General features: G+C 37.8%; 1 protein-coding gene across 1 annotated transcript; it reads right to left on the bottom strand.

Moving 5' to 3' along the window:
• xpo6 (exportin 6) lies at positions 1–27,167 on the bottom strand. The gene is made up of 24 exons (XM_020922636.2): positions 26,443–27,167; positions 22,616–22,705; positions 21,210–21,322; positions 16,868–17,065; positions 16,633–16,792; positions 15,543–15,620; positions 14,950–15,469; positions 13,154–13,280; positions 12,968–13,077; positions 11,640–11,748; positions 11,462–11,554; positions 10,793–10,862; positions 9,537–9,696; positions 9,076–9,168; positions 8,354–8,498; positions 7,720–7,866; positions 6,200–6,389; positions 4,915–5,070; positions 4,719–4,833; positions 2,699–2,870; positions 1,392–1,553; positions 957–1,055; positions 647–877; positions 1–563 (listed from the first exon to the last, which is right to left on the bottom strand). Exons 3-24 carry the CDS (start codon positions 21,234–21,236, stop codon positions 462–464), a joined length of 3,264 nt encoding a protein of 1,087 aa, XP_020778295.2. The 5' UTR covers positions 21,237–21,322; positions 22,616–22,705; positions 26,443–27,167; the 3' UTR covers positions 1–461.
• Positions 27,168–27,257: the final 90 nt, after the last annotated feature.

Consider the following 27,257-nt stretch of genomic DNA (forward strand, 5'->3'; position numbering starts at 1 on the left):
TTAATTTTACTAAAAAAGAACTTTATTAATTAAGCAGTTTCTTTTCATTTTCATGGAATGATATGAAAGATCTTAAGTTGACAGTGGTCTCCTTCGGAGATTAGACATTTGAAGGCAAAATGAATAAAAGCAGACATTTTAAAAACTCAGAATGAGTTGAAAGTGCTCAGTCCCTCCTCGCATGGTGCAGAGGCGTGGGAAAGAAGGCCTGGCTCAGAGGTTCCAGGTCCATGGCAGACCAGGTTTACGCTTCTGCCAAATCCTCATTGGCAACACATGGTTCACAACAACACCTCCTTCTACAGTAGAACTCAGACTATCAGCAGCAACTCCAAACCCTGTGTTCAGTCCTCCCTACCACTCTGAGTAGGTCCAGTAAAGCGAGTTTGGAGCGTGGGGCAAAGTGGTCAGCACAAGCAGTCTTTAAAAATACTATTCACGTGGAGTGCTTCATCTATGTGCTATAGCTTGATGGTGCCTGTGGGCAAGCTACTATTACAGAGTCTGTAGTAGCGAAGGTCGTTCACCAACCGCTGCACACTTTGAGTGAACGAGGGAAGATCCTACAACAAGTCAAAACAAGGAAATCATTAGTTTATTGTTACGGGGCACACTCATTAACCACTACAAGTATTTGAATTCTCACCCGCTCAAGCTTAAAGTTACGGGCAAGAACGGCTCGCTGGTTGCTGTCCACTCCCTGACAACCGTTGAGAAACTCTGGCATGAAGGCCGAGTAGAAGGCATCGAAGTCCACTGAGGCCATGTTGTAGATGGCCAGTGTGATTTCCTCCTGAAGAAGGTCATGACTTTTGTGCAGAAGGACCTGCAGCAGCACATTGATGAAGTGGAACAGCATGGAGGTCCTAAAAAGCTTCTGAAGAACACAGAGGGGAAACTGTTAAGATTGGTCGTATTTTGTTGAAAACATGTCTGTGCAAAAAACTAAAACTTACTCTGTGATACAGCTTGTGCTTGCTGTTTAGAGACTCTAAATAAGAAAGATTCTGTTTAAAAATGTGGATGTCGGGCTGCAGGAAGGACTGCCCAAACGCCTGCCAAAACATGAAGAAAAAAAAGTCAGAAATCTAAACTGAAAAACAAATACATTTTTAAAGTGGACCCATTATGCAAAATTTACTTTTCAGAGCTTTTAACCATCTTATAGTTGTTTTATTTGGAGTGATTCATGCATGCTTGAGTAATCTTTAATCGCTTATTTTCAAGTCAACTCCCATTTTCACTGCCACCGCTAAACGCCCCTAATGCTCTGTACAAACTTTATTCTCCATTTAAAAATGTCCAATATAACAATGATCCACGGGTGTAAATAGGTTAATAGCAGACACAAGCGCCATATGTCTCTTTTAAGTACAAGAGTTGACACAGACCTGCATGGCAGCGGTGAACTGAGCCTCGTTCTCCATGACATCCTCTGAGGCTCCTTTTTGGACTGTTGTTAAGACTGAAGTTTTAAAGAAGTATCTCCAGTTTTGGTGAAGTATTTGGTAAAGTAATTCAAACATCTCTGCCTTGACATCAGGTGAAGAACGCTACAAACCCCCCCCCAAAAAACAACACAGAAAAATTAGATCAGTACTTCTAAAAAATACAATTTGCACACATTTATACCAAGCCTTTCACATTTTTAGTCTTGAGCAAACTTTTTTTTTTTTAATGTATACAGCCATTTTACAGTAGATTAATCTATAGTAATTTAATTTGCCTGAAAATATGGTTGCAGATGGTTTTTGAAAAGGCAAGTCACAACTTTATAAAATGCATGATACATAGCTAAGGCTGTGCAATTAACTGAATTTTGATCGCAATTTCAAGTTGTGTGTCAAATGATCTCCAAACTCATGTAATTGAGTTGAAATGATAAAGCTTAAAGTTTATTTTGGAATATTTTTTATATGAATAAGTATATTTATTTCATTTTTTTTAAATATAGAGATTGTAGAACAGCTGGATATATAGTTTATTTTAGCTACATTTATATTTTTCTATGCCTTATTTCATGTTCAAAGTATATTTTATTAATTTTATGTTTTATACATCGCAAAACTGCTCTAAGGTACATAGTTGTAGCCTATATTTATTTTATTTGAAAGTAAATTATCAGTAACAAAGTGTTGTTGTTTTTTTTTTTTCGAGATTAATGCTGAATAAATGCATTGTGCAACTAAAAAAAATTATCGTTTGAATAATTGTGTTTCAATATTGACCAAAATAATTGTAATAATAGCAGCCCTATCCATAGCTCACATGACGATCATATTAATATTACAATTTTGCGATATATTCAATAAATTGGGAAGAATTTCAAAGAATCACATTCATTTTAAATCAACAATATTTCTTTGTTAAACCACTACCTGCACAAGCCAGACACCCTTTTTTAGCATCAAAATACATTAAATCTATTGCATAAAAACCTGCCTTTCCCTAAACAAGCAAAAAAAATTGTTAATGCTTTCAGAATTTTGTAAAAAGCACCAAAATACTGACGGCTGAATATTACAGTCGAATATAAAAAAATAATATAACAAACGTAGTGTTTTATAAGCACTAGGCAAGGCATATTTATTTATACTATGCATTTCATACACAATGTGCTCAACAAATACAAAAAGATTACAACAAAACACAAGAAATGGCATAAAAATTAATTTAAATTAGACCTAAAATGCCGTACCTCTGCCACCACTGGGTACACTTGCTCCATGCAGAGAGAGAGGATACTGGGCAGGAACGGTTTGAAGGCCTGACCATGTTCTTGAACCACCACTTGCAGAATCTTTAGAAACTTCTGGACTACCCTGCACCCGGCACTGCCATCCTGCAGGATACTCGCTGCCAGCTGCTCTCTGAACACAACACAACACAACACATTTACAACTGTGTACATAATATGTAAAAGGCACAGTACATGATTTTTACTGTCTTAAAAACATGAAAAACAGAACCAGTGCATTTTAAACTGTTTACTAGAGCTAATGTGCACTTCGCGATTTTCAGATGCAGCTGACATTTTGACCCTGAGAGCTGATTATACAATAAATCTGGACTGGGCAAGACATGGGGAAAAATGAACTAGCTCTATTTATCACATTTTCAAACAGTTTGCAGATGCGATGGGTTTATAATCTCTTTGTACAAATGTCAGAGGCCAGTGTTTGCTGTCACAATAATACTAACAACTAGCATGCTAAGAGCACACCAGTCTTCCGGGACTATAAAAATGCTTTTAAAACTGCACTGGGTTAAGACAAATCTGACATACAAAAAAACATCCCCTTTAATACCTCCATTAAAAAGATGTTTGAACAGGGTGACCAGATTTTCAAAATTCTAAACTGGGACACACCCAGGCTGTGATAGTTGGTATAAATAAAATTTGTGAAAAGAGCATGTAAGATTGTGCATTGCTGAATTTTTTTTTTACTTTATGGTCATTCTGCAACACGATTTTCTGTATTTTGGCTAAACAAATGACAATTTATGCTCCTGTTGACGGGGATCAGATTCGTCAAAAATTGTGATAGTCCAGTTTTAGTCCTGGTTTAGACCTGATGTAGTCCCGGTTTAATCTTAGTTTAGTTAATCCTGGTTTAGATCAAATTGGTTAAAAATAGATACAATTGAGATATTTTTTGTATAAAACTGGGAAATATCACTAGGCCTGTAACGATAATCAATAAACCTATTAATCGTATGATAACTTTTTCAAGTCCAGTTCCTTTTCTGGGTGCGATAATTTCTATTTGCAGGCTTGTTTGTTTTCTTCATCTCTCTCGCCTTCTATGAAAGAGACTGAATGTCAAAAGGCTTCTATCGCTCTCTGCTGACTCCTCGTTTCCTTAGCAAAATGACGCTTGAACAAACGTGTCAGTGTAGACTATAGACGGATTATTTGTTTATCAACAGCGGATCCGTGCGCAGCCTGAGTACAGAAAGCGCTGCTGTCTGTGCGGTTAACAAGAAGCCGCAACACTAACGCCGCCGTCACAGCAACAAAACAGTTCATCGCCAAACCAAGTCATGATGCCAAATCAACACTAGTGAGTGGGACACGTCTCAACTGCCCACATGCGTCAAATGCAGGCGAGCGCAGAAACAAAGTGAAGAAATTGCTCATACACCCATACTCGACTGAAACAACTCACCGAGCCCCCGAGAGAGCCCAAAATCCACTGAAATCCCACAAGACTCCGACATGATACCAGACAGGATAGCGGGTTAATACGAACACTTCAAGACCAAAATGACAAGGCAACAGCAGCAGCCACAGAGAGAGGCCACAATATTCCAATGAAAGTCAATGCCCAACATAACTTTTAAGGGCAATTTTGATACAGAGACTTAATAATCCATTTTATTTATTGTTTTGGTTGTGTTTGGTTCAACAATGGTTTATTCAAGCACATTTTTTTAACAAGTCGTTGCTGTAAGCCAGACTACAATAGGCTATTCATATGTTAACAAGTCTATTTTATTTAGGCCTATTGTTTTTAGTTGTCTTGCAGTTCCTGTGTTAAAATAGTCTCAAAATGTCAATATTATCGTTTGTCGCACTAATTTCTTGGTCAATTAATCGTCTAGCAAAATCTTATATATCTGCTGTGTATAAATCTGCTGGGTCAGAGAACACAGGACTCCGAAGTGGGACTGTCCCGGGTAAATAGGGACGTCTGGTCACTCTATGCTTGAAATACCTGGTAAACATGCTAAGAAATGTGTGGATGATCTGCCCCGTGAAGGGAACCCCCATCTGGACTCGGAGGGCCTGGAACAGGGTCAGGAAGAAGGCCAGCATTTCATCAGTCACATCTGAGGAGAGCAGAGACGCGCATTAGGCCACATTCATTCTGTAAAATCTTAAACTTAGATTTTAGAGAGAAAGAGGGGGACCTGGTTGTTGTATGAAAATTGGGAAAAGGCTGAGTGACACTTGGACAGACTCCTGCAGACTCTGGTAGCAGATTTGGCGAGATTTGGTGGATTCTCCAGAAATACTGTCCACTATGTCCCTCAGCACAGGTAGGGTCTGTTGTATCACTGCTTTCACTGCAAGACAAAAGTAAACACTAGTACTCAAGATTTTGGACAGAACCTTAAGTAGACCACAACAACTTTGAATCTTGATGCTATAACTTCAGATGGAGGGCAGAGGCCTTGAAATAAATAACTCAAATAGCAGAAAATTTGAAAAAGTTGATAGATGAGATTAGATCCTTGAGTTTGGCATTGTAATCTTGTGGCTCAAAGTCTTTTTAACTGATAACAAACACATTTTTAAGATTGAATAAGGCAACATTTTGAAGTTATAGTCAAAAAGTTGTATTTGTTTATTTCTGAACTATGTAGCGTTGGGTCTGACGATACAAAACATATAATGTGATTCAATATATCCCGATATATCCCAATACTAAAACATGGGATGATATATTGTGATGTATCAATAATTAAATCTATTAATACAGTCAACTGCACCTTCACAAGAACACACTTGTATGAAATATAATTTACAAAAATGCTAAAATCATCAGAACAGTGAATGTAAATAATGAAATTTTAGTGAAAAATATTAGTTAAAAAACAATTTGGGTGCATTTTGAATCGATTTGAGAATTGTGCAATGAAGTATCACGATATATCACTAAATCAATTTTTTCTTACACCCCTAGAACTTTGTGTCAGTTTTTGTTTTATGAGGATAGGTCCGGTAATTACACTGATATTCGCCATAAACCTGGTCAAAACATTTGCATCTAAAAAGGCGCTGTACCTGACTGGACCATCTTAAAAATGTGAAAAACAGAACTGTTTCATTTTGCAGTGGTCCAGAATTATTCCTCACTTACTGTATGTATTTTGGGCATCCTGATATTTCTCCACGATGAGTTTATAAATGCTTTTCACAACTTTCGTAGGCGCTAATGCCAACAAACCAGCATACTGACTGCAAACTTCCTGATTATTGTACAATAAAACTCTTTGTAGTCTGATGCAGATAGTGAGCAACTGACTTATTCTGACCTCAAGAGCTGCTTATACAATAAATCTGTACTGGTGCAAGGCAAATTTAGCTCAAATACATGACAAAAAAAAATCAGGTACACCCCCTTCAAATTGCTGTTTAGAAAGCTGAATGTTGTGTTGTCATGTGAACCCAGCCCATGTGTAAAATACTGACCATTATCTAGAGCGGGTTGGGGTGGGGTAACATTCACAGTGCCTCGTAAGATTCGGTACTCTCTGGTGAGGGCGGCGATCAGGCTGGCGTGGTTACTGGAGCGTGACTGCCACTGTTGCTCGCTCTCGGGCAAGTTTGGCCATGGCAGGAGGAACATGTTGGACAGAGCTCGGCACACCAACATGTGGGCCTGGAGAAAGAGGAACCAGTGAATCAGATGATGTTAAGAAGTTTACCAGAGAAACACACGGGGGCAGTGCTTTCGTTTATTTACCGTATTTTTCTGACTATAAAAGGCGCACCGGATTATAAGGCACAATATCAATAATGTTGAATTCTCTCATCTATTTTCATACATAAATTGCATTGGATTATAAGGCGCATTAAGCTAAACAAACGGACGACACTTGAGACTGATCCCTTAGCCCCGGCATCCACGATCCATTGGCAGATCATGGCATAATTTGCGCGGCGTTGCCTCCCTGTCTTGGTGAATGTGTATTCTGAATGTGGGTGGATAATTTGAGCATTTTTTTTTTAGTTTTTTTTAATTTCCTACGGGGAGGACTCAAATATACAATGAGTAATAATGTGTTTAATGCATCTTGGCGCACATTTGTTTACATTTTTTCAGAAGCGAAATTAAAAACCACATGGCTATTTTGCATAAACTATAGCGCTGAAAAAACAGCTCGCTCCTTGTGTCCTGATGCGGTCAGCTTCTGTCGGACTAAAGGACACAACTCAGTGGAATATATGTGAAAATCAGTTCGAAGTCAATAAGCACAACCAGAATTAGTACATAAGGCACACTGTCGAGTTTTGAGACAATTAAGGGTTTTTAATTGCGCCTTACAGTCCGAAAAAATATGGTATTTGCTGAATTCTGACCTACACGGTATAATGCCCCACTTGAAATTCCCCTGTTCCTGTTTCAGCAGAGTCAAGACTTGTTTCACATGGTTAGTAAACAGAAAATAAGAAGTTGGTGTCTTAAGCCTATTTTGTGACACATTTTAGATTGTGACTTCATTAAAGCTGTTGATGGTGTTGTGGTTTCTGAGTCATTGCGTACAACTGCTGTCGCTGTCTCTTTCTCCCTCTCTCTCTTGACCACTCTGCATGAGAAGGAGTGCACAAACACACACATACACACACAAAGTGCTGGAGACTCACGTGAGACTGCGATGAGACAGAAGAGAGACAAACGGAACATTAGCTCTCCTTCTAATCCCTTTTACTCTGTGGTTTATTGTCTTTAACAGAGCGAAAAGAAGCTAATGTGCCAACTACAGCCACAACCTGTTTGTATTAAAGGGCCCAGTTCACTGTCAAAACGAATTAAATCAAGTTTTTCAAGTTTAATGTTTAATCACTACAATACAAAATGAACTAGGCCTAAATTATACCAAGCTGGCCTAACATTTAAGTACAACTGCAATAAATGACATCGTAATAAATCCCCAGTCACATGACATTCAACTATGAGGACCCGAGGAAACACTGCAGGTGATACTGACCTCCTGAGGCAGTCGGGGGGCCTGGTTGTCTGTGATGAGATTGAAGATGTTCTGGACAGTGGGCAGAGTCACCAGAAATACTGGCCGTACTGTAGAGGTCAGGGACACCATCAGATGGCATGCAGACAGAAGCAGCTTTTCAGGTACCTGCAAAATGTACCGTCACAGTTAGATGATTCCTTAAGATCAAAATGCCTCAAGGTTTTACAGAATTTTATGAGAGTAAAATAGTCGTTGAGATAAAGTTATAGCACTACTAAAGTAAAGTCATATTATAATAAAAATATTGTTGTAATATGTTGTAATGCTTCAACTAATCTTTTATATTTGATGTTTTTGCTGTAAGTAATAATAGTAATTCAGGATTTTGTCATTCTCCAAGTCTGCTGTATCTGCTTTTTAATCTACATAATTTATGTTCTTTTAAACTAGTGGGCAATTATAATATTATTGAGAACTTGATCCCATTTAAAAGATGTAATATTTTGTTTTTAATCATTATTCGCTATGGCAACCATCCTTATTTTTCATCATTCTTAAATCCATGGATAGTCATATTGTTAGTAATGCTTCCAGTAACCCGCATTAGACTCCAATCTAATAATAAGCCATGATGTAACATAATAGGGGATACCTTAGCTGTAATGAGAGGGCTACAGGCCTCTACAGCAGACGTGATGAGGTTGATGAACTGGCTCTGGTTTTGGCCGTGGACCTCACTGTAAAACTGGGCGAGCCAATGGGAGTAGGCTTGCAAAGCAGCCAGGGCCTGTGCGTGTCTGCAACAAGCAAATGACAAATGCAAAGATCATATCAAATAAAACGCCTTTGCATGGACAGTGTGAGGTGATGTCAGGTTCAGTGTGGTTACTGTGCAGACAATAAAGTTCAAGTTAACAGCTAGCAGCATTCCATCTGTCAATGTTTATTTTGGCACGTCAAAGTTTTTGTAATATTTTCAGATCATGTTGTATTTTTGCAGACTAAAACTAAATAACAAGCAATCATACTGACCAAAACCATGTCAAATATCAATACTAAAAGTAGTGATATTTTTATTAAGTAATGAATGAATAACAGGATGAGAGGAGACTAGATCCAAGTTCACTTTTGAATCCCAGAGCCCCAAACCGCATGTCCCAAGGAGCAATGCTAAACAACTTATCATATTTGAAATAAAATAAAAATATTTACCAATTGACTAAAACTATGCATTTAGTCAACGAAAGTGGTCGATTTTTTTTCTCAAATTAAATTAGACTAAAACTAAAAATAACCATTTGGCTTCATCTTGACTAAAACTAAATAAAAATTCTTGACAAATTTAACACCGCTTGAAATTGATTTTCTACTCACACATCAGTGAGGTCTGGTTTTAACACAGAAGGCACAGCAGTCTCCAGGTCATAAAGGCTCGTTTGAGAACCATAGCAGGTCACTTCAACCAACCTGGATCAGAGAAGACAAAAATATTTCAGAGCAAATGATTAGACTGACATTTTAAACAGATCACACACCTTAGCAATATTCAAATCAGGGCTGGTAGTCGAGTTTTGTGCATAACTGATAAAGGTCAGATTTTGTGACCTTTGTGAATTTTGTTTATTTTTTTCCATTTTTGATTCAATGCCAGTCTTTGTTATAAAACGTCTTCTACCATGTGTTTGTATAGTCTGTCTGCCTGTGTAGTCTATTATTATAACAGAGCGTATTTGTTGCAGCTGCAAGTCAAATGCAAATGCAGTATAAATAGAGCTAGTTTATTCTGGCAATAAAAAAGATACAATTTTAGTTGAAAAAATATCTCAACTACAGACCTCTCCACTACAGCTAGAGCGTCATTGAATCGGGCAGCAAACACCTCTCCGATGAAGTGTTCAGCCAGACGCCCCACGGCCTGGAGCAGAGAGCTGAGGTCCCTGAGAGAACAGTGCAGGCGCCGGCAGTCATTCTCTGCACTGATGTTCAACCTGCGACCTGGAGCAGCACAAGAGCACAAGGACAGTCAGCTATTTATTTATTTGATCATTTAGGCAAGGAAAAATACAATAAACAATTTTTAAAACTTTTTTTTTTTGGTCAGGTTGCGCTAGGGTTGTAAAAAGTATCGAAAATCAGACACTAGTCAATACTAAAACTACTTCTGATTTGAGTTTTAATACTAATTTGAACCATGGATACCAAGAAAATTCACATTCACAGGACATAAATGAACCTTTCCTGAATAGGTTTAGAGTGATCCTGAGCTGTATCAGAACAAGTATAAGATCACAAGACTAGTATACGCCCATGGACCACTATAGAACCTACCTGGACCACTGAGAAGGCCAGACACAGAGATATAAGGTGACATGGTAATATAAAAAACAGTTGTACTAAAATTGAGCTTGAAGTTTTAGTATTGTCTCTAGGGGTCTGCAAAAATATTGAAATACCGATATATTGTATAGTTTAATGTGATGATACAGTATCGACATTGTGGGCTGCTGTATCGCTATATCACCAAGAGTAGTTTTTGGTATATTTTAATAAATTATTTTGTTACAGAGCTACAGTTTTGTAGCTTGTTTAGAGGAAGGAAACTAATTTATTTGACACATTTGATATTTTCACTGTTTCTGAGGATTTCATATTAACTTTGCACAAGAAGTAGTTTAACAAAGACTTTTAGTATCGCAGCCATGATTTAGTCTTTATTTTTTATTTTTTAAATGGTATCGAATTAAAAGCTCACTGTACTAAGATATGTACTGTATTGTGGCCTAAGTATTGAGGTATGCATCATATCGACAACTTCTTAATGATACCCAACCCTAATTTTGACACCACTAGATTGCACTCTGTTGGCATTTTGTTTAATGTAAGACTCTTGCATTCATAGATTTACATGGGAGATTGGAAGTTCCTCAAAATGGTTTTCTCACATAAGGTCATATATAGATCACCCCTTTAAAGAAGCACGTACTTTCACACCAACTTTCCACACAAAAAAAACGAAACTAAAACATGCTTTTATTTTAGTCTATTTATGGCTAAAGTTTTACAAACATAGAACATTAAATAACTAACTTACTTGTACCAGTGGTTACAATAAACTGCTGCAAACCCAAATACACATCTAGATTTTCTTGAAGAACAGGAAACTGAAGAAGGAAACAAAAAAGAACACATTTAGTGAGATAACAGCCAGCTGAAGTAGTAAGTAGTGGTAATAACAGTAGTAATAATAGTAGTAATAATAGCAGTAGTAGTAGTAGTAGTAGTCATCGTAGTAATAAGAGTAGTAGTGATAATAGTGACCGAGGTGGTAAGAGTAGTAGTAATGGTAGTAGTAGTAGTTTTAGTAGTAGTAATAATAGTTGTAGCTGTCATAGTAGTAATAGTAGAAGTAGTAGTAATACCAGTAGTCAAAATAGCAGTAGAAATAATAGTAATAGCAGTAGTAATAGTAGTAGTAATAGTAATAATAGTAATAGTGGCAGTAACAATAGTAGTAATGGTAGAAGTTGTAGTAGTAGTACTAATAGTAGTAATAGTAGTAGTTGTAGTAGTCGTAGTAGTTGCAGAAGTAGCAATGGTACTAGTAGTAGTACTAATGGTAGCAGTAGTAGTAATAACAGTAGTTGAAATAGCAGTAGAAATAATAGTAATAGCAGTAGTAATAATAGTAGTTGTAGTAGTAATAATAGTAATAGTAATAGTAATAGTAATAGTAGTAGTAGTAGTAGTAAAATTATCTTACCAATGTAGTAAAAGCGTGTGACGGGAGCAGCTCCATCACCTTGGCAACAACCTCCAAACTCTGACGCAGGTATTTTTGCCACTCAGTCTGTTGCTACGGTTACCAAACAAAGACATTCAGTTAAGCGTGTGGAGCGAAAACGAAAATGAAAACTGACTGAAGGTGATGAATTTCTTACATCATCGTCCAGCGTCTCGTCATCCAGCTCTTCTAACTGTGCCTGGTTATACCTGAACTGTATGCGATTCAACACTTCCCGTAAAAGTAGAACCAACGCGTCTTTGTAACTGAAAACAAGGGTAATATAGTTAAAAAAAAATAACATAAAGACAATAGTTTAGTTCATTTTAACACTCCATACAGCACGTGGACCCCCCGCCGTACGCAACGTGGACTGTCCAACCACTAAACCAGGTCTAAACCAGGACTAAAACCAGGACTAAAACCAGGACTAAAACCAGGACTAAAACCAGGACTAAAACCAGGATTAAAACCAGGATTAAAACCAGGATTAAAACCAGGATTAAAACCAGAACTAAACCCGGATCTAAACTCAGATCTAAACCAGAACTAAAACCAGGTCTAAACCAGGACTAAAACCAGGACTAAAACCAGGACTAAAACCAGGACTAAAGCAGATCTAAAAACAGGTCTAAAAACAGGGCCTAAACAGGTCTAAAACTAGGACTAAAACAGGACTAATAGAGGATTTAGCCAGGTCTTAACCATGCCGTGCGAAATATTGTTGAATATAAAAACGATCCGTGGCGTAAAAAAAGGTTGGGGACCACTGTCTTATTGTTGCTACCTCATCAAAAACATATCTGGAGTTATATTTTGTTTCACACATGTTTTAGTAACCGTTTTATTTTTTATTTTTATTAGTCTGTCTACATCCCCAAAGCTCAAAATGCTCTGTTCCACCTCGTGATGTCATGAAGCTGTAGTTCAGAGATTTGGATTATTTCAGACCAATGATTAAAGTGAAGGTATATGGAGGTTAAAAACACAGTGGAGCACTTCTTGTATTATATAAAGTGGAACTCCAGGTGCGTTTTTGATGAGGAAGTAACATTATAACATAGATCAGAAAATAGCGCAATATGACCTCTTTAAAGATGCACTGTGTAACTTTTCTTGTGTAAGGTCGGTCACCAAAATAAAGGTGCTATCATTTATTTTATTAGACCAATCGTAAAATATTTTGCTGTTTAGATTGTTGTTTACTGTATAATGCTAGATAATCTGTCCTAAACTTATTTACTGTATCTCCACGGCGACAAGGTGGTGACTAGACCAGGTGAGTTAAAGGTCAGATCTGTGGACCTCACTTGCATTAAGGGTATGTGTTTTCTTTTTCCTCTATATTCAATCAGCACAATATAGATAAGTTTATTGTTTATATACTGTGGAACATTTCAGGCAAAGCAACAAGATTTCCTGGAAGACATGAAATTGGCACACTCCTTTCCAAGAAAGTTGTTGCTTTTTTTTTTAATCACTCACCTATTCAGCACACTTTCTCTGTCTGCCAGTCTGCTTTTGATCTTTGTTGTTAAATAATCTAAAAATACACTCCATATATCCAGACAGGCAAAGTATCCTTCATGTGTGGGCTACAAAGAAAAAATGTAAAATTAGATGAATAAAATAAAACAAATAAATATACATTTTGGCTGGTGTGATATCTACCTGGTTAAAGGTGTATTTGAAAAGCAGGCCGAGAAACTCCACAATGGGAAACTGTGGACTAGACTCGATCCGCCTCAGATGAACACTGACGAACAGGCGAAGGAAGTCTGTGAACTTCTCCAAGTAACTGAAAAAGAAATACAAATGTAATCATTTAGTAGACAAGAACGTTACTTTATTTTTCGTTGGATTTCTTGTTTAGGCCGTTTTCAAATTCTTTTTATGTTAACGTTTATAAATGTTGGAATGTAACGATATCACAGTACCTTAGAGCCGGAACACTCATTTGTGGCTCGCCAAGCTTTAATTGGTGACTTGCAAGCTTATACCAAAAATAGTAACACAGCCAATATATTTTTTCAAATGTACTAGATAAATATATAGTGAACATTGCAACACAAACATCTGCATTACACCAAGTATAAATCAAGGCTTAATCAATGGTGTTTCCTAGAGGGGGCACCGTGACACCTGCAACCAGTGATGTGCGGGTCCATATATGAATGACCCCTACCTGACCAACGTTTTCAACTAACCCACCTGCAACTCCAACCGCAAAAAAATATTTGAAAATATTGCACCCGACCTGCTGCCTGACCTGCATTTTAAGAAGTAGTCCATGCTCTTGATTAACATCTAAATAAAGTGACCAACATAAACAAAGTGAGTGAAATTACTGTAAAATATCCTAATAACCCCAATATCATGGGCTGCTGTTTCATTATATCGCCAAGAGTATTTTTTGGTCTCTTTTTTTTTGTGACTACTATTTTCTTGCTAATTTATTGATAGGAAACTTGTTTACATATTGACTGTTTTGATTATTAAAATAGATGTTATTCCATATTGACTTTGCACAAACAATGGTTTAACAAAGAAATATTGTTGCAGTAATGTATTTGGTTCCTAATAAATAGCAATGTATCACACAATACCGTGTACAATATATTGATTATTGCATGTATCGTCAATGCTATATCGCGATACTATGTTGTGAGCCATGTATCATGAATTGTGAGGGACCCTGCGATTCCCAGTCGTATTACAGATATAGGTTGCGTCTCAATTCTTTTTCCTTTCTTTCTTCTCCTTGCTTCCTCTCCTAAATCCTCAATTTTTTAGCTGTCAATCAAATGTGTCATATTAAGTGGTGTCCCGAAGAAAACTACAGAAGGAGAGAGTAAACCTAAGGGAGGCTTCAGGAGGCAAACATCAGATCAAATAATCAAACTTTATTGGTCTCAGTGAGGAGTTTATATCCTTTCTCCTTCCTGTGCCTCCTCTGTGGGTGGGACTTCCTCACCCATTTCCTGCAGAATCGAGCAGAGGAATCAAGGAGAAGGAAGAAAGGAAAGAAAAATGAGACACGGCCATACACAGCCTTCCATATTTACTATTTATGTGTTTCAGGCAAATGATTCCTCCCTGATTTTAAAGATTCCTTTGAGGACCTTTCACCTGAAATGTGAACATGCCCATGTTCATAGCAATAACTTTTTTTTTGTTTGAAAAGTAGGGCACCAATTTTGAAATGTACAGAAACAATGTAACATGATTAATGGCAGAGCTCTCCATAAAACCCAGCAGCAAGACAACATTCAAACTCCCTTAATAGTCAAGTGACATAGCAACACAGAAACAGAGCAGAAATATCAGCCATCTGAACAATGACGGCATTGAGACACCTCGCACTTCCCGGCAACGTCTGACTGCAAATTAAAGTAAACAACTGCACAAGTACAAGAAAATGTCTAAACAAAATCCACTCGCAAAGACCAAGAGATAATAATACGAACCTCTCGTCTAGTTCTTGGAGTCTACTCTTGACAGTGTGGGCGTTGTTTTCACGCGTCAGTCTTTGCAAGAGGAAGAACGTTTGCTGGAACATCCTCAAAAGATACTCCTCGAAATGCATTGGCACACAGTTCTTTGACACCAGTTCATTGACACAGGTCATGGCGAGCACCCCGAGGCGTGCGCGCTCCACTTTAGTCATCTCCGTCTGCTGCCCGTTCCTGCCTCCGCCGTTGGCTGTGGTGATGGGATGGGGCTGTCCGTTTGATGAAGAGGAGTTGGAGATGAAGGAGCTCATTTTGGCTTTGGTTCGGAGGTCGCAGCCAAAACGCGCAAAGTGAAAAATGGAGGCGAGGAGAGTGGGAGTGATGCTTGTGGACAGTGGGATCCAGCTGAAAAGATGAGCCAGACATTCTAACACCAGGCAACAGAGCTGGTGGCTCTCGCTGTCCAGGGCTGCCATGGGCTGGCAGAGCAACTTGGAGTATTGGCTTCCCTGAAATAAGTTCCCAAGCAATTCCACTAGAAACACAGACAGAAATATGTAAAAATAGAGGGTGATAATGAACTGTAGAGAGCGTCTTAAGAGACCTACCACTTTCCCCTGAGGTTGGTGATGGAGGTGGAGTTGACGCGATGATGCTGTGCTTGTCCCAGTAGGTCTCAAGGATACCTTTAAATTAAACACATTAAAATGTTACCGCACTGATGGAGATAAGAACATGGGGTGGCTCAGTAGTTATAACACTTATCCACCACAAAGGATCAATTCCCCTGTTCAAATAAGTGCATACTCTCCCTGTGTCCTTAGGCAAGACAATTCATCCAACTTTTATAACATGGATGTGGTCTGGGTGAGTGGTGGTGGGTAGAAGGATTGGTGGCACAAACTGGAAGCAGGCTGTTAAGATTCCCAATTTTAGATTCCCCTTGTCTCTAGGTGGTATGGAGTAGGGCTGGGTATTATTAAAAAATTGCCGATATGATACGTACCTCAATAAATAGGCTACAATATGATGCTTATCTCGATACAGTGCACTTTTGATTTGATATGATTTGATATATTTCAAATCGATTTGATGCAGTTCAATAAAAAATAATGGCTAAGTCATGGCTGTGATACTACAAGTCTTTGTTAAACCACTTCTTGTGTAAAGTTGATATGAAACACACCCACTTTAATCATCAAAACAGTGAATATGTCAAATGTGCTGCATAAACGAGTTTCCTTCCTCTAAAACTGTAGCACTGTAACAAAATAATTTTGTAAAATATACCAAAAAATACTCTTGCCAGTATATCGATACAGCAGTCCAAATATCGATACTGTATCATCATCACATTAAACGATATAATACATTTATATTTTAAAATTTTTGCACATCCCTTGTGGAGAATGGACCAGATTTGAGGCAATTTGTAAAAATAGGCTACGAGTAAAATCCACTCTGACGATAATCCACAATGGCTGACTTCCGGTTTGGTGGAAAGTGTGGCAATGATAATAGTTTGTGGTTCATCTAATATACCATACCGCAGCCTCAAAATTCCCATAGGGTTCAACATACAGACGCCATTTTAATTTAGATTTATCCGCTTATACAGGATTCTCACCAGGTTTGATCACTGTGCTAATTTCCAAACATTTCAGAACTCAAATTAGAGAAAAAAAATTTCACTGTTACCTGTTAACAGTCCAAGCACAGTTGGCACCTGCTCCATCAACAGTTTACGCAACTCCTCTTTTCTAGCCACGCTGAGGTCTTCCCGAGGACAGGCAAGTTCCTCTGACGTGGTTTTGAGCATAATTAACCCTAACTGAGCCAACGCTGGGGTCTGGATTAGCTGGAAGATAAAAATAGAAATGTTCTGAGCTTCTAATATTCAAAAAGTACAACAGAACAAGTTAGTATGACCCACCTGCAGTGTACTTGTGAAAAAGTCATGGTAGAACATTGGCCAGTCCTGTCGACCGATATCCACTATGACCTTACAGAGTTTATTCCTAATGAAATAGGGGACGTTTTTGTGCTGAGCGAGCAGTAGTTTGGGCAGGCAGCTGCGGATCTCCATCTTGTCTTGAGAGGCGACCCCAATCCACATCCTGTTCACCAAATTCTGCAGAATGAACATCAAATAAACAATACACTGTAAATGTCAGGTGCGTAAATGTAAATACTGTATACCTGTAATTACTGTCACATGGTCGAAGCAAAAATCTACCAAATATACTTGGATTGTGTCTATAAATAAAGTATAATAAAGGTTTAAGAGATCATTGCCACAGGAACCTGGAATAAACAACATCTAGTTCCAGTAAACATGTTGTGAGCGTACAATTCCAAGAACTCATGCAAACCAATAGGAAGTTGGACTTTTTAAATTCAAATTTTCTCTCAAATACTTTTATCTATTACCCATGTTCTAGGAAACTAATATGAAAACATCCTGGGAGGGAAAAAAAATCCCAAATCATTTTAGGTAATAAATAGTTTTAATAATATGTGTAAAAAAAAAATTATACAGTGGTCCCTGCATTATTAGAACTACAGATAAACAATTAGAAGTTGCTGATACGATACATACCTCGAAACACAGGCCACGATACGATACATATCTCGATACAGTGCATTTTCGATTCGATACAATATATATTCCAAATCGATTTGATATGATTTAATAAAAATTAAAGGCTAAATCGTGGCTGTGATACTAAAAGTCTTTGTTAAACCACTTGATTAAAATGTGTGTGTTTCATATGAACTTTGCACATCAAAACAGTGAAAATGTCAAATGTGTTGCATAAACAACAAGCAACAAAAACTGTAGCGCTGTAACAAAATAATTTAGTAAAATATACCAAAAAGTCCTGGCGATAAAGTGATACAGCAGCTCATGATATAGATACTGTATCATCACATTGAACTATACCATATATTGATATTTTTTTCACACCCCTATATATCATATGTTCAGTTAAAACCATTAGTCTTCTGGTCCTATTTTTACATTTTTATAATTATTATTTTCCATTACAATCTTGCTCTTCCCACACTCACAAGATGGCTGCCACAATTACTACAGCAACAAAATTCTAGCCCATCTTCCATCTTCTTACACCTCATTTGTGAGTCAATAACTACTGAAAAGGTGAGCACGGTTTCATTCTGTGCGCTGTTTCTGCCTCTCCTCTGTTCTCCGTGTGAAGATAGTGTGGGCGGGAGCTGGTTGGAGATTGGCTGATTGGCACCCTGGCACCCAATCAGAGTAAGGAGAGGAACTTTCAAAAGAAGCGATGTTCTGCTAGCTCTCGTTCTCTCTCTCTCCTGTCATAACTAGAGTATGATAGCGCAGTCATTTTGGTTGAGAGGTTGTTTTAGGTGAGCGGGTGCCCTATACAGTACTTCACAACATGTACGATGTTTGTTTATACACGGACTACATTTATCAGCTGTTGCCACCCTGGTTGTTTAATCATATCAGAGCCTTTTAGATAAGTTAGGTAAGGCTTTTCCTTTCTTAGTCCAGGCTTTTCAGTTAGGCGCCGTTTTGTTATAAGTTGTTTTTGTTCTATGTGCACAACTGGCACGCTCCTCCTCCCACCCCTGTCCTCAAACCACTCCACTGGCTCCCCATACAAGGTCCCCCTCATCACATCAAGCCCCTCTGTGATCTGTCGTCTCCCTTTCTCACCGACCTCTTCCCTCCAGGACAAAGCACCGGACCTTACGGGACAGAGCCTTCACCCTCTGAAACTCAGATTCAATACACCACTTCAAATCATGAGTTTCACACCCATTTTCCACAGTTTGTACTGTCTGCTTATTATCTGTAATGCATCTTTGAGTGTCAAAAAATGCTATATAAGTCTCAAGTAGGGGTGGGCGATATTCCGATATTTAAAATATATCAAGATATTTTTTAAACACGAAATGGATTCTGACATATCGTATATATTGTTATAATGCTTATATTTAATTCTGATTTTGCCACTTCGCTTGTTTGCCTTCTCTGTGCTTGCCCCAACTGCCTTGCTCGCCTGGCACAAGGAGCGAGCTCTTTTTTCAGTGCTTTTAGTTTATGTAAATTAGCCATGTGGTTTTAAGTTTTGTTTCTTTAAAACATTAAGAACTGTGCAAAACTGCATTTAACACATTATAATACCAAACGGGCTAATGTGGCTCTTTTGTAGTTATGGTTTATATGTTTAGTAATGTTAAATTTATATATGCAGAAGATTTAAATTTATAATCTGCTGCAGCGTCGAACTTGTACAATAGTATTTGGAATACCCCATAGCTCCTTACCGCTGGTTAGGAACATGGATCTATTCAAATAAGGAACCTCCCATGCTTCCTCTGCTAAAGAAGGTCATGGTTATGATTATCATACGGTTAACGAGTTAATGCAAAAATGAGCTTAAGCTGAGCCATTTTATTTTTGAATGAAAAGAAGGCAAAAAGTATTATTTCTTTGTTTACAGTTAAATTATTATTTTTGTATACAGGGATTTTTTTTATGCTGCAGAAGCACTTTGCCTACCTCTTTGCACTTCAATAAAAGACCTTGTGGAATTTGGCATATTTGTTTTGCAATATTTTTTGTGGGGTTATTTTTCCTGTACAGATATCAAGATAAATATCGTATATTGAGATATAGCAAAACATATTAAGATATTTTTTGCTCCATATCGCCCAGCCCTAGTCTAATGTAGGATTTACCCATCTGTAAAAATCATTGAATGTTTTGCCTCTGAAATAAAACAGCATCTATTTTGACTTCTTGTTTCATTATGATTGTTTTATATTAATTATGACTAGAGCCCGACCGATATGGATTTTGTTGTGGCCGATATGAAACCGATATAATGGGAGTTGGAGCTGCCGATAGCCGATATAATCACCGATATATTTAGTGATGTAAAAATTCACTGTAAATCTTGAATTGATTAAAAAAAACTTAGGTTTGGCTCTAGTGGATTCTAAATTGGGTTTATTTAGGCAACATTTATTGTTATTTTGACTCTTTACATCATATTTACATACAGCAGATTGGCCTAATGGCATTTTTGCATCACATTCTAGCTACTAGTGATGGGTATTCCAATTTTAGTTTTTTGTTTTCGGAGAACCGGCTCTTTTGGCTCGGCTCACTAAAGCAGCTGGCTCTTTCGGCTCCCAAGCGACTCTTGAGATTGTTTTGTTGCAAGCAGGACTAAACCAGAACTGAACCAGGACTGAGTGTCGGGACTCGGTTTCTATCTCTCTCCTGCACTCGAGCCCAAGATTAGTCCTGGTTTATTCATTTTATGCTGAACTGCAGCCAAATATGCACTTTTTTATCCTATGCACACGCAGATTTCTGAAAGTTTCGTTTTCAGCCGCTGCTGCTGTCAAACTACGGGTCTACATGCGGCATGAAGAGAAAAAGTGAGAAAAAGAGAAAACACGGCTGCCAATAAGAAACATGCTCCCGTTGTTCGCTTCAAAGAGCCGGATCTAAGAGCCGCTTCGATCGCGACCGAACCATAACTCCTAGCTAGTAAACTATCGCTATTAGCCTTTAGCCGTAAATGCTGCGCACCGCGGTAGTTAATTATATGTATAAATGTGGATCATTCACACATCTATTCACAGCTCATTTACATAACAATGCAGCTCCAGTAACAAATATACGGCCAATGTAGTCACTTTACAATAGACCAATAGAAAACAGCCTGTTTATGTGCGGAAGCTACAGCAGCTAACCGCTAACAAAACCTAAACTAGCTTCAAAGTCGATGTATTTCCAACACTCACCGCTCACACAGGCTCCTCCTCACATCACAAGTCTGCACTAATAAATGTCCTTTTAATCCAGACTCAAACCGATTGTCCGAAAAAGAAAATAATCTCAGTGTTGCGCACCACTGCGGGGGTAAACAAACACACACGAGTGAAGTGACGTCACTCTGGTGGTGTGTTTAGGGACAGTACGGACACAGAAAATGACACCGCAGATAAATACTGATGCGGAGCCACATATTAGTACATTTATCTGTCTGTAAATTGGATTAAATTAACATAATGTAGAGAGTCTAAGATTTATAACGAGGTATAACATGCCCACGTGAAATATCGGCCCATATCAGCAAGTATATCGGCAGATAGCCGATATGTCTCCAGGTGCCCATATTGGCCGATAATATTGGCCAGCCGATATATCGGTCGGGCTCTAATTATGACATAATAGTAAATAAGGGACACAATAGTGAGGCACTTACTTCAAATACTGTGAGGCTGTACATCATGACGTACTCGTTGCGCGTGTGGGAGAGGAAGAAGAGGCAGTGGCGCCATGCTCCGGTCTGCTGCGCAAAGTTATTCAGCAGCTCCTCTGAACAAAGAGAGAAGCGATGGAGATGACAGTGCACAGGAAGTGGGTAACTTTATATGTAATAGGGTTTACTGCTAGTCCTATCACAATAATTACTACATAGACTTACAATGATACTTTTTGGGCTGATTTGGAGTCTTTACTGTGTGTAATGTGTCTTTGCACTAGTGGGGATATTTCTGCTATCATGTTGTAGTACGTAGTAACTTTTATGCCTCATTATAGATGCTAGTAGTACCGTCTAAAATTTTTTCAACATGAAATCGTAGTATTTCTTTTATATTATCACCTGGCCTTATATCTGTGTAATCCCTCAGTGGTCCAGGTAGATTCCATGGTGGTCGATGGGCGTAAATTAGTCGATGTGCTCTTATACTTGTTCTAATAAAGCTCAAAATCATTCTAAAGCTATTCAGGAAAGGTTAATTTCTGTCCTGCTGATACTGACTTTTTAGTATTGATTCTTGTTCAAATGAGTATTTAGTTTCTAGTATCGAAATATGGTATCTGATTTTCTATAATTTTGTCAAACCTCGATGGAAACAGTACATAGTATTTTATTCTTCTATTTGTTTGTTTCAGCTCATTTTTAGGTAATATTGTACAAAAAATGCATTATTGACTTAAACAAAAATTTAAAAATGTCATATTTTACTGAGATGGTTTATTCTTGAGTTTTAAATTTAACCTTTTTTTTTTTAAAAAAACTCTTTGTAAGGTTTTTCATTGTAACACAGACTGATTACTATTTGACATTTCTGTTTTTATGTAGCCCAAACTTACTTTTTAGTTACTCTGTATTTCACTGTCTGTAGTGAAGACTAGTATAATTTTGTCCCCATATCTAAAAACAGTCTAAAATATGTTGAATAAAAAAATGGTAATACAAAAAATACATTTGGGTTGTTACTTTTTCATGAAGTTAACTACAGTATATTTAATCTGTAATCAGTTCCTTTTTGATCCATGGAAATAGAACATACCTGGACAACTGAGAGAGTACACAGACTTGCTTTTTGAACAGTAGAGACAACAAATGCCAATTATTATTATATATTACTAACGGTACTACATAATATGATTCAAATATCCACTAGTCTCTATATAAAACGTGGGAAAAACTATATTATTGCACAATATTTTTAACTAGTGCAATTACAAAAATAGGTATACATTTTTTTTTCTGCTGCCCTAAAACAATTTTGCAGTAAATGTGCAATTGAAAGTAGGTTCTAGAGTAAATGCGAAATGTCACGCCCACAGGTTCCCCTCTATAACCAGACAACCACTCACCTATTTCTCTCTTTCGCTCATTGGTCGTACAACTGTGAAAAACTCTGTCATGAGGTTTTCGAGGGCGTGCAGTGATGCTTCCTCTGACGCCTAAAAGAATATGAAGAAAACGGTTAACATTTAGATCAGTGCATGAGACATATCAGCAAAAAATAAAACTACTTTCAGATCTGGTTAAGCGACCAAACTAATAAGACTAAGTTAACAATCCATCATAATTCAAATAAACAGAGACGTGCGTGTCTCAAGATCAATGGAGAAAACCAGACAATAAATATATATAAAAAATAAAAAAAAACTCCGCCACTGATGATAAAGATTGAGTCACAAAACGTAATGTTCCGTCATGTTGTGATAGAAATGTATATTGTGGAAAAATTTTTCTCAATCTTTGTGCAAGTGAATGTGATTTCTATCTGAGACCAGACCATTCATAAGCATGAGTAAAGGCTCAGCATACACATCCTGCTGCTACTACTACACATATGGCCCCCATCCCACAAGAAACTTTCCTTTCATAACTGTCTTCAATGGAAATTAAGTTGATTAACAGAAAAAGCTACTCTGCTTTGATGTATGTAACTTGTATTTCTGTATAAATACTCAGAGCTCAGACGCTCTGGGGGGAGATGGAAAGGAGTGACTTGGGGGGCCCATATCTGCTATAACAAGAATAAACCTTTGTCTGTATTTCAAAAACTCATCAGGCTTCACAACTGGATTAATTATTCATCATCAAAAGATCCAACATTTTTTCCACAACAACGTATAGAACGATAAGTCGATGTAGTAATTACTGTGACAGGCCTATTTACAGTATAATGTTTGAAAAGTTGCATTCAGAGTACACAACTCCTGAAGCATTAACATTTGAGAGAAAACTGAAACCTGAACGGATAAACAAATAAAAGAATCCCATGCAATTCCGAACCTGTTTGTCGAGGTCTAAACTACAGGTACATAGGCCTGTAACAATAAATACTACATCTACTTACCGCTCGGTACATGACAGATGGAAGAATAATTTTTAAGCGTCGGACTTTTTCTTCTTTTTCTCTACTGTAGTTGGAAATATTTGGTAAATCTTCTGTACCACGATGAGATTTGAGCTATAAAAAGGTTAAATTATGAACTTCAATGACTCTACTGACTGTACATTTAGAATATTTTTTGTGAATGATTCTGCTTTAAAGTTTTGGTTTCAGTATTATCATGTATCATCTATATTTACTTCAGCATTACATCATACTTCAAAATCTGTTATCGTGACAGGCCTACAAATGCAGCAAGAGTTTTGATTGCAGTTTTAATGATTAGATAATTGCGGCAATTAAAACCGCATCTTTGACTGGAATATTTTGGACAACCCTACATATCAAAACAACAATACTGACAGACTGCGGTCTTTAACTATTGTTGGATTGCAGTTAATTGTAAGGTAACTGCACTCCAAGTGTAGTAAAAACAAAATTTCGTGTTGTGAAAGTTGATATCAGCAGCAATCGTGACAAACTCAGCCATTTAATTACACTTGGAGGACTGCACTGGCAAAGACTGACATTAAAAACTGTACTATTTTTGGGTTAAATCAATTATTGCTTTGATTCTTTGCAATCCAAGTAACAGCAGGAACACCACTTCCAGTTTTGAAAGCTGCTCTCAGTAGGCCTGAAACGATAACAAATTAAAAGTAAATAAAAACCCAAGAGCAGATTTAAAACACAAAAACTATCCAAATCTACAATACTGCTAAAAAAAACATGGGCTGCAATAAACAAATCAGCAGAATCAACCACTTTAGTACTTAGTTTGCATCTGTAATAATTATTTATTCAACCCTTTATGGTTTAAAGCTTATCATATGGCTATGGCTAATAGATAGTGATTAAAAAAAAATACAGTTTCAGCTTTCACATAATATACTATATAATAATTACTGTGACAAGCCCATCTATCAGTCGACTATAGTGAGCATCTGTGTCATTTAATAACACCTAATATAAACTGCATTGTCAAAGACTGATCTTATAGACTGAAAACTAATGGGTTATTAATTATTGCTTGGGATTTCTACATTCCAAATGCAGTAACCACACTTCTAGTAGCAAAACGTGATGTCAGCCAACTATAATGACATCCTATACCACTGAATCTCACTTCATGGGCTGTATTGTCAATGGACTGACCTTACAGACTGAAAATCATAAGGTTAAACTAATTACTGCTTAGATATTTTTACACTCCAAGTGCAGTAACAGCATTTCTAGTTGTGAATGTTGATATCAGCCAACAATAATGACTACCTGTGCCATTTAATTACACCTACTGTGAACTGCATTATCAGTGGGCTGGCATTACAAACTGAAAATTATGAGATTATATGAGTTACTACTTTTTTTGTTTTGTTTTTTTATTAGAACAATCCAAGGGCATCAAAGGTCCTATATTTTGCAGAATTGACTCTTGTGAGGTTTAAGCCATGCTATAATGTTGTTACATCCTCAAAAACATACCAGGAATTGTATTTTGTTTTATTCATACAAGTTTCAGTAGTCCTTTAGTCTGTCTACATCTCCAAAATTCAAAATAGCATGTTTTAGAGTAGATGAGAAATGTCTTGCCCACAGGTTCCCATCTATAACCAGACAACCACTCATCCATTTCTCTCAAAAACATACTAGGAATTGTATTTTGTTTTATTCACACATGTTTCAGTTAAGCTTTAGTCTGTCTACATCTCCCAAGATCAAAATGCTTTATTCCACCTTTTGATGTTGAACCCATATTTTTTAAAGTTAACTGCTCCTTTTAGCTTTAGTTTGGTCGAGTCCATCAATTCCAGGTCTGAAATCATCCAAATGATTCCAGTAAAGTGTAGGGATAGCGTGACCAGATTTACAAAATTAAAACCCCTGCTTTGTGATGGCTGGTAATAATTAAATTGTGAAACGAGTGCATAATTAAGGAAAATTGTTATGCACTTGGCCCTTTCATGACTAACGTGTCAGTATGGTCATATTTTCTTTGTGTTTTGGTCATTTTTAAGCAGCTTTTCTATATTTTACTGAAACAAATCTCTTTTTACTGTTGGTGGCTATGAACCTGATCAAAAATAGGGACACCTATGACATTTCTTGTATAAAACTGGGACATATCAATGGTTTTGGATAAATCTGCTGGGACAAGGGACTCAGGGCTCAAAACTCGGACTGCCCTGGGTAATTAGGGGCATCTGGTCACCCCTTGTATGGAGTTTAAAAACACAGTGGAGCACTTCCATCTTTGTGTAACCACGTGACTTCACAAGGAACTTTCAATTTGATAGAAAACTCACCTTAAATATGCAGGATGTCAGTGCTGAACATGTGTGAATGAAACAAAACGAAACTGCAGGTATGTTTCTGATGAGGAAACAACATTATAACACAGATCAGAAAATAGTGTAACACAGACCCTTTAAGGAGAACATTTCTAGCTAGTTGTGAAAGTTGTTGACACTGGGGAAAGCATAGATGGCCAACTGTGATTTGACAAGAGTAGTAGCATGCAGGCGGGTCTAAATTCTTCAAATAAGCCAGGACTTGCAGAGGCCTCACGCTCCGTACAAAAATGCCTTGCTGAATGGGCGTTGCACTTTACCTGGCTAACGTGTCCTGCACACCGTTATACACCAAATGCACCCAAATAAACAACAGGATTTTTGATAAAAAACTGTTCCAAGGAGCCACAATGTCTCCATGCAACGTGTTCCCGTTCAAGATCAGAGCCTCGTTTCAACACTGATCATTACCTAAGAGACAAGGAAGTGAAAATAAACACCAGATTACCATTTCACAGATGATTTCTTTAGGTTTTCAGTCTTCGATTAATCCCCGATCGACGCCAGCATTTGAGTTTTGCCCAGGCAGCTCCGCAGTTAGCTGTCGTTAGCTGTGAAGATGCTGGTGGAGGCTAATAAAACTACACAGACGTATCATTCTGCTTTTGATCAATATCCCTCGACGATCTCTCACGACCTTAGCGGTGTTAAACGACGTCGAGATTGGATTACAGCATTTTATGGCACTCCTGCACGATGCGTTCAAGCGCAGACCCAACACCCCACCATGGATGTTGAATTGTTGTTGTTGCACTACTCCTATGCTCTTAAAATTGACTTTAACGCTATTGATTAACACTTCCTGCAATCGTAATCCTCTACAGCGCAAACTAACCCGAATCTTGCTCTGTAATTGTGGTTTGAAGCCAATTTTTCGACACCATTGCTAACTACTCCGCTAGCGTTTCTGGCAACATTTCCTTTCTGCTAGCTGTCAGACGCAGGCATGCTTCGTTCGGACTATCACGACGCCTCGTTTTTCCGTGCAATATCGTTTCCACGCCAACGAAATGCAGATACAACTTATAAATACACCATGGCGTGAAATCGAGATCTATACTGTACGCGTTGGCTGCTGTTATTCCTCTTTTCGGTGCACAGGGCGGCTCTGTATTCTGCCCTGCTAATGTTAGCTTGTTGCGGGTTTACAACGGGGCTTCCTTCGCAACTTCCTCTTTTGCTGTAGAAATCAGCCAATGCAACCGCCCCGCTGTGCAGTAGTCAAGTGAGATAAGACTAAAAAACAGTCAGCATCCGGTTAGG

Source organism: Boleophthalmus pectinirostris, unplaced genomic scaffold (genome assembly GCF_026225935.1).
Source record: "Boleophthalmus pectinirostris isolate CB_2022bp ecotype Guang Dong unplaced genomic scaffold, ASM2622593v1 HiC_scaffold_17, whole genome shotgun sequence".
Classification (NCBI taxonomy): domain Eukaryota; kingdom Metazoa; phylum Chordata; class Actinopteri; order Gobiiformes; family Gobiidae; genus Boleophthalmus; species Boleophthalmus pectinirostris.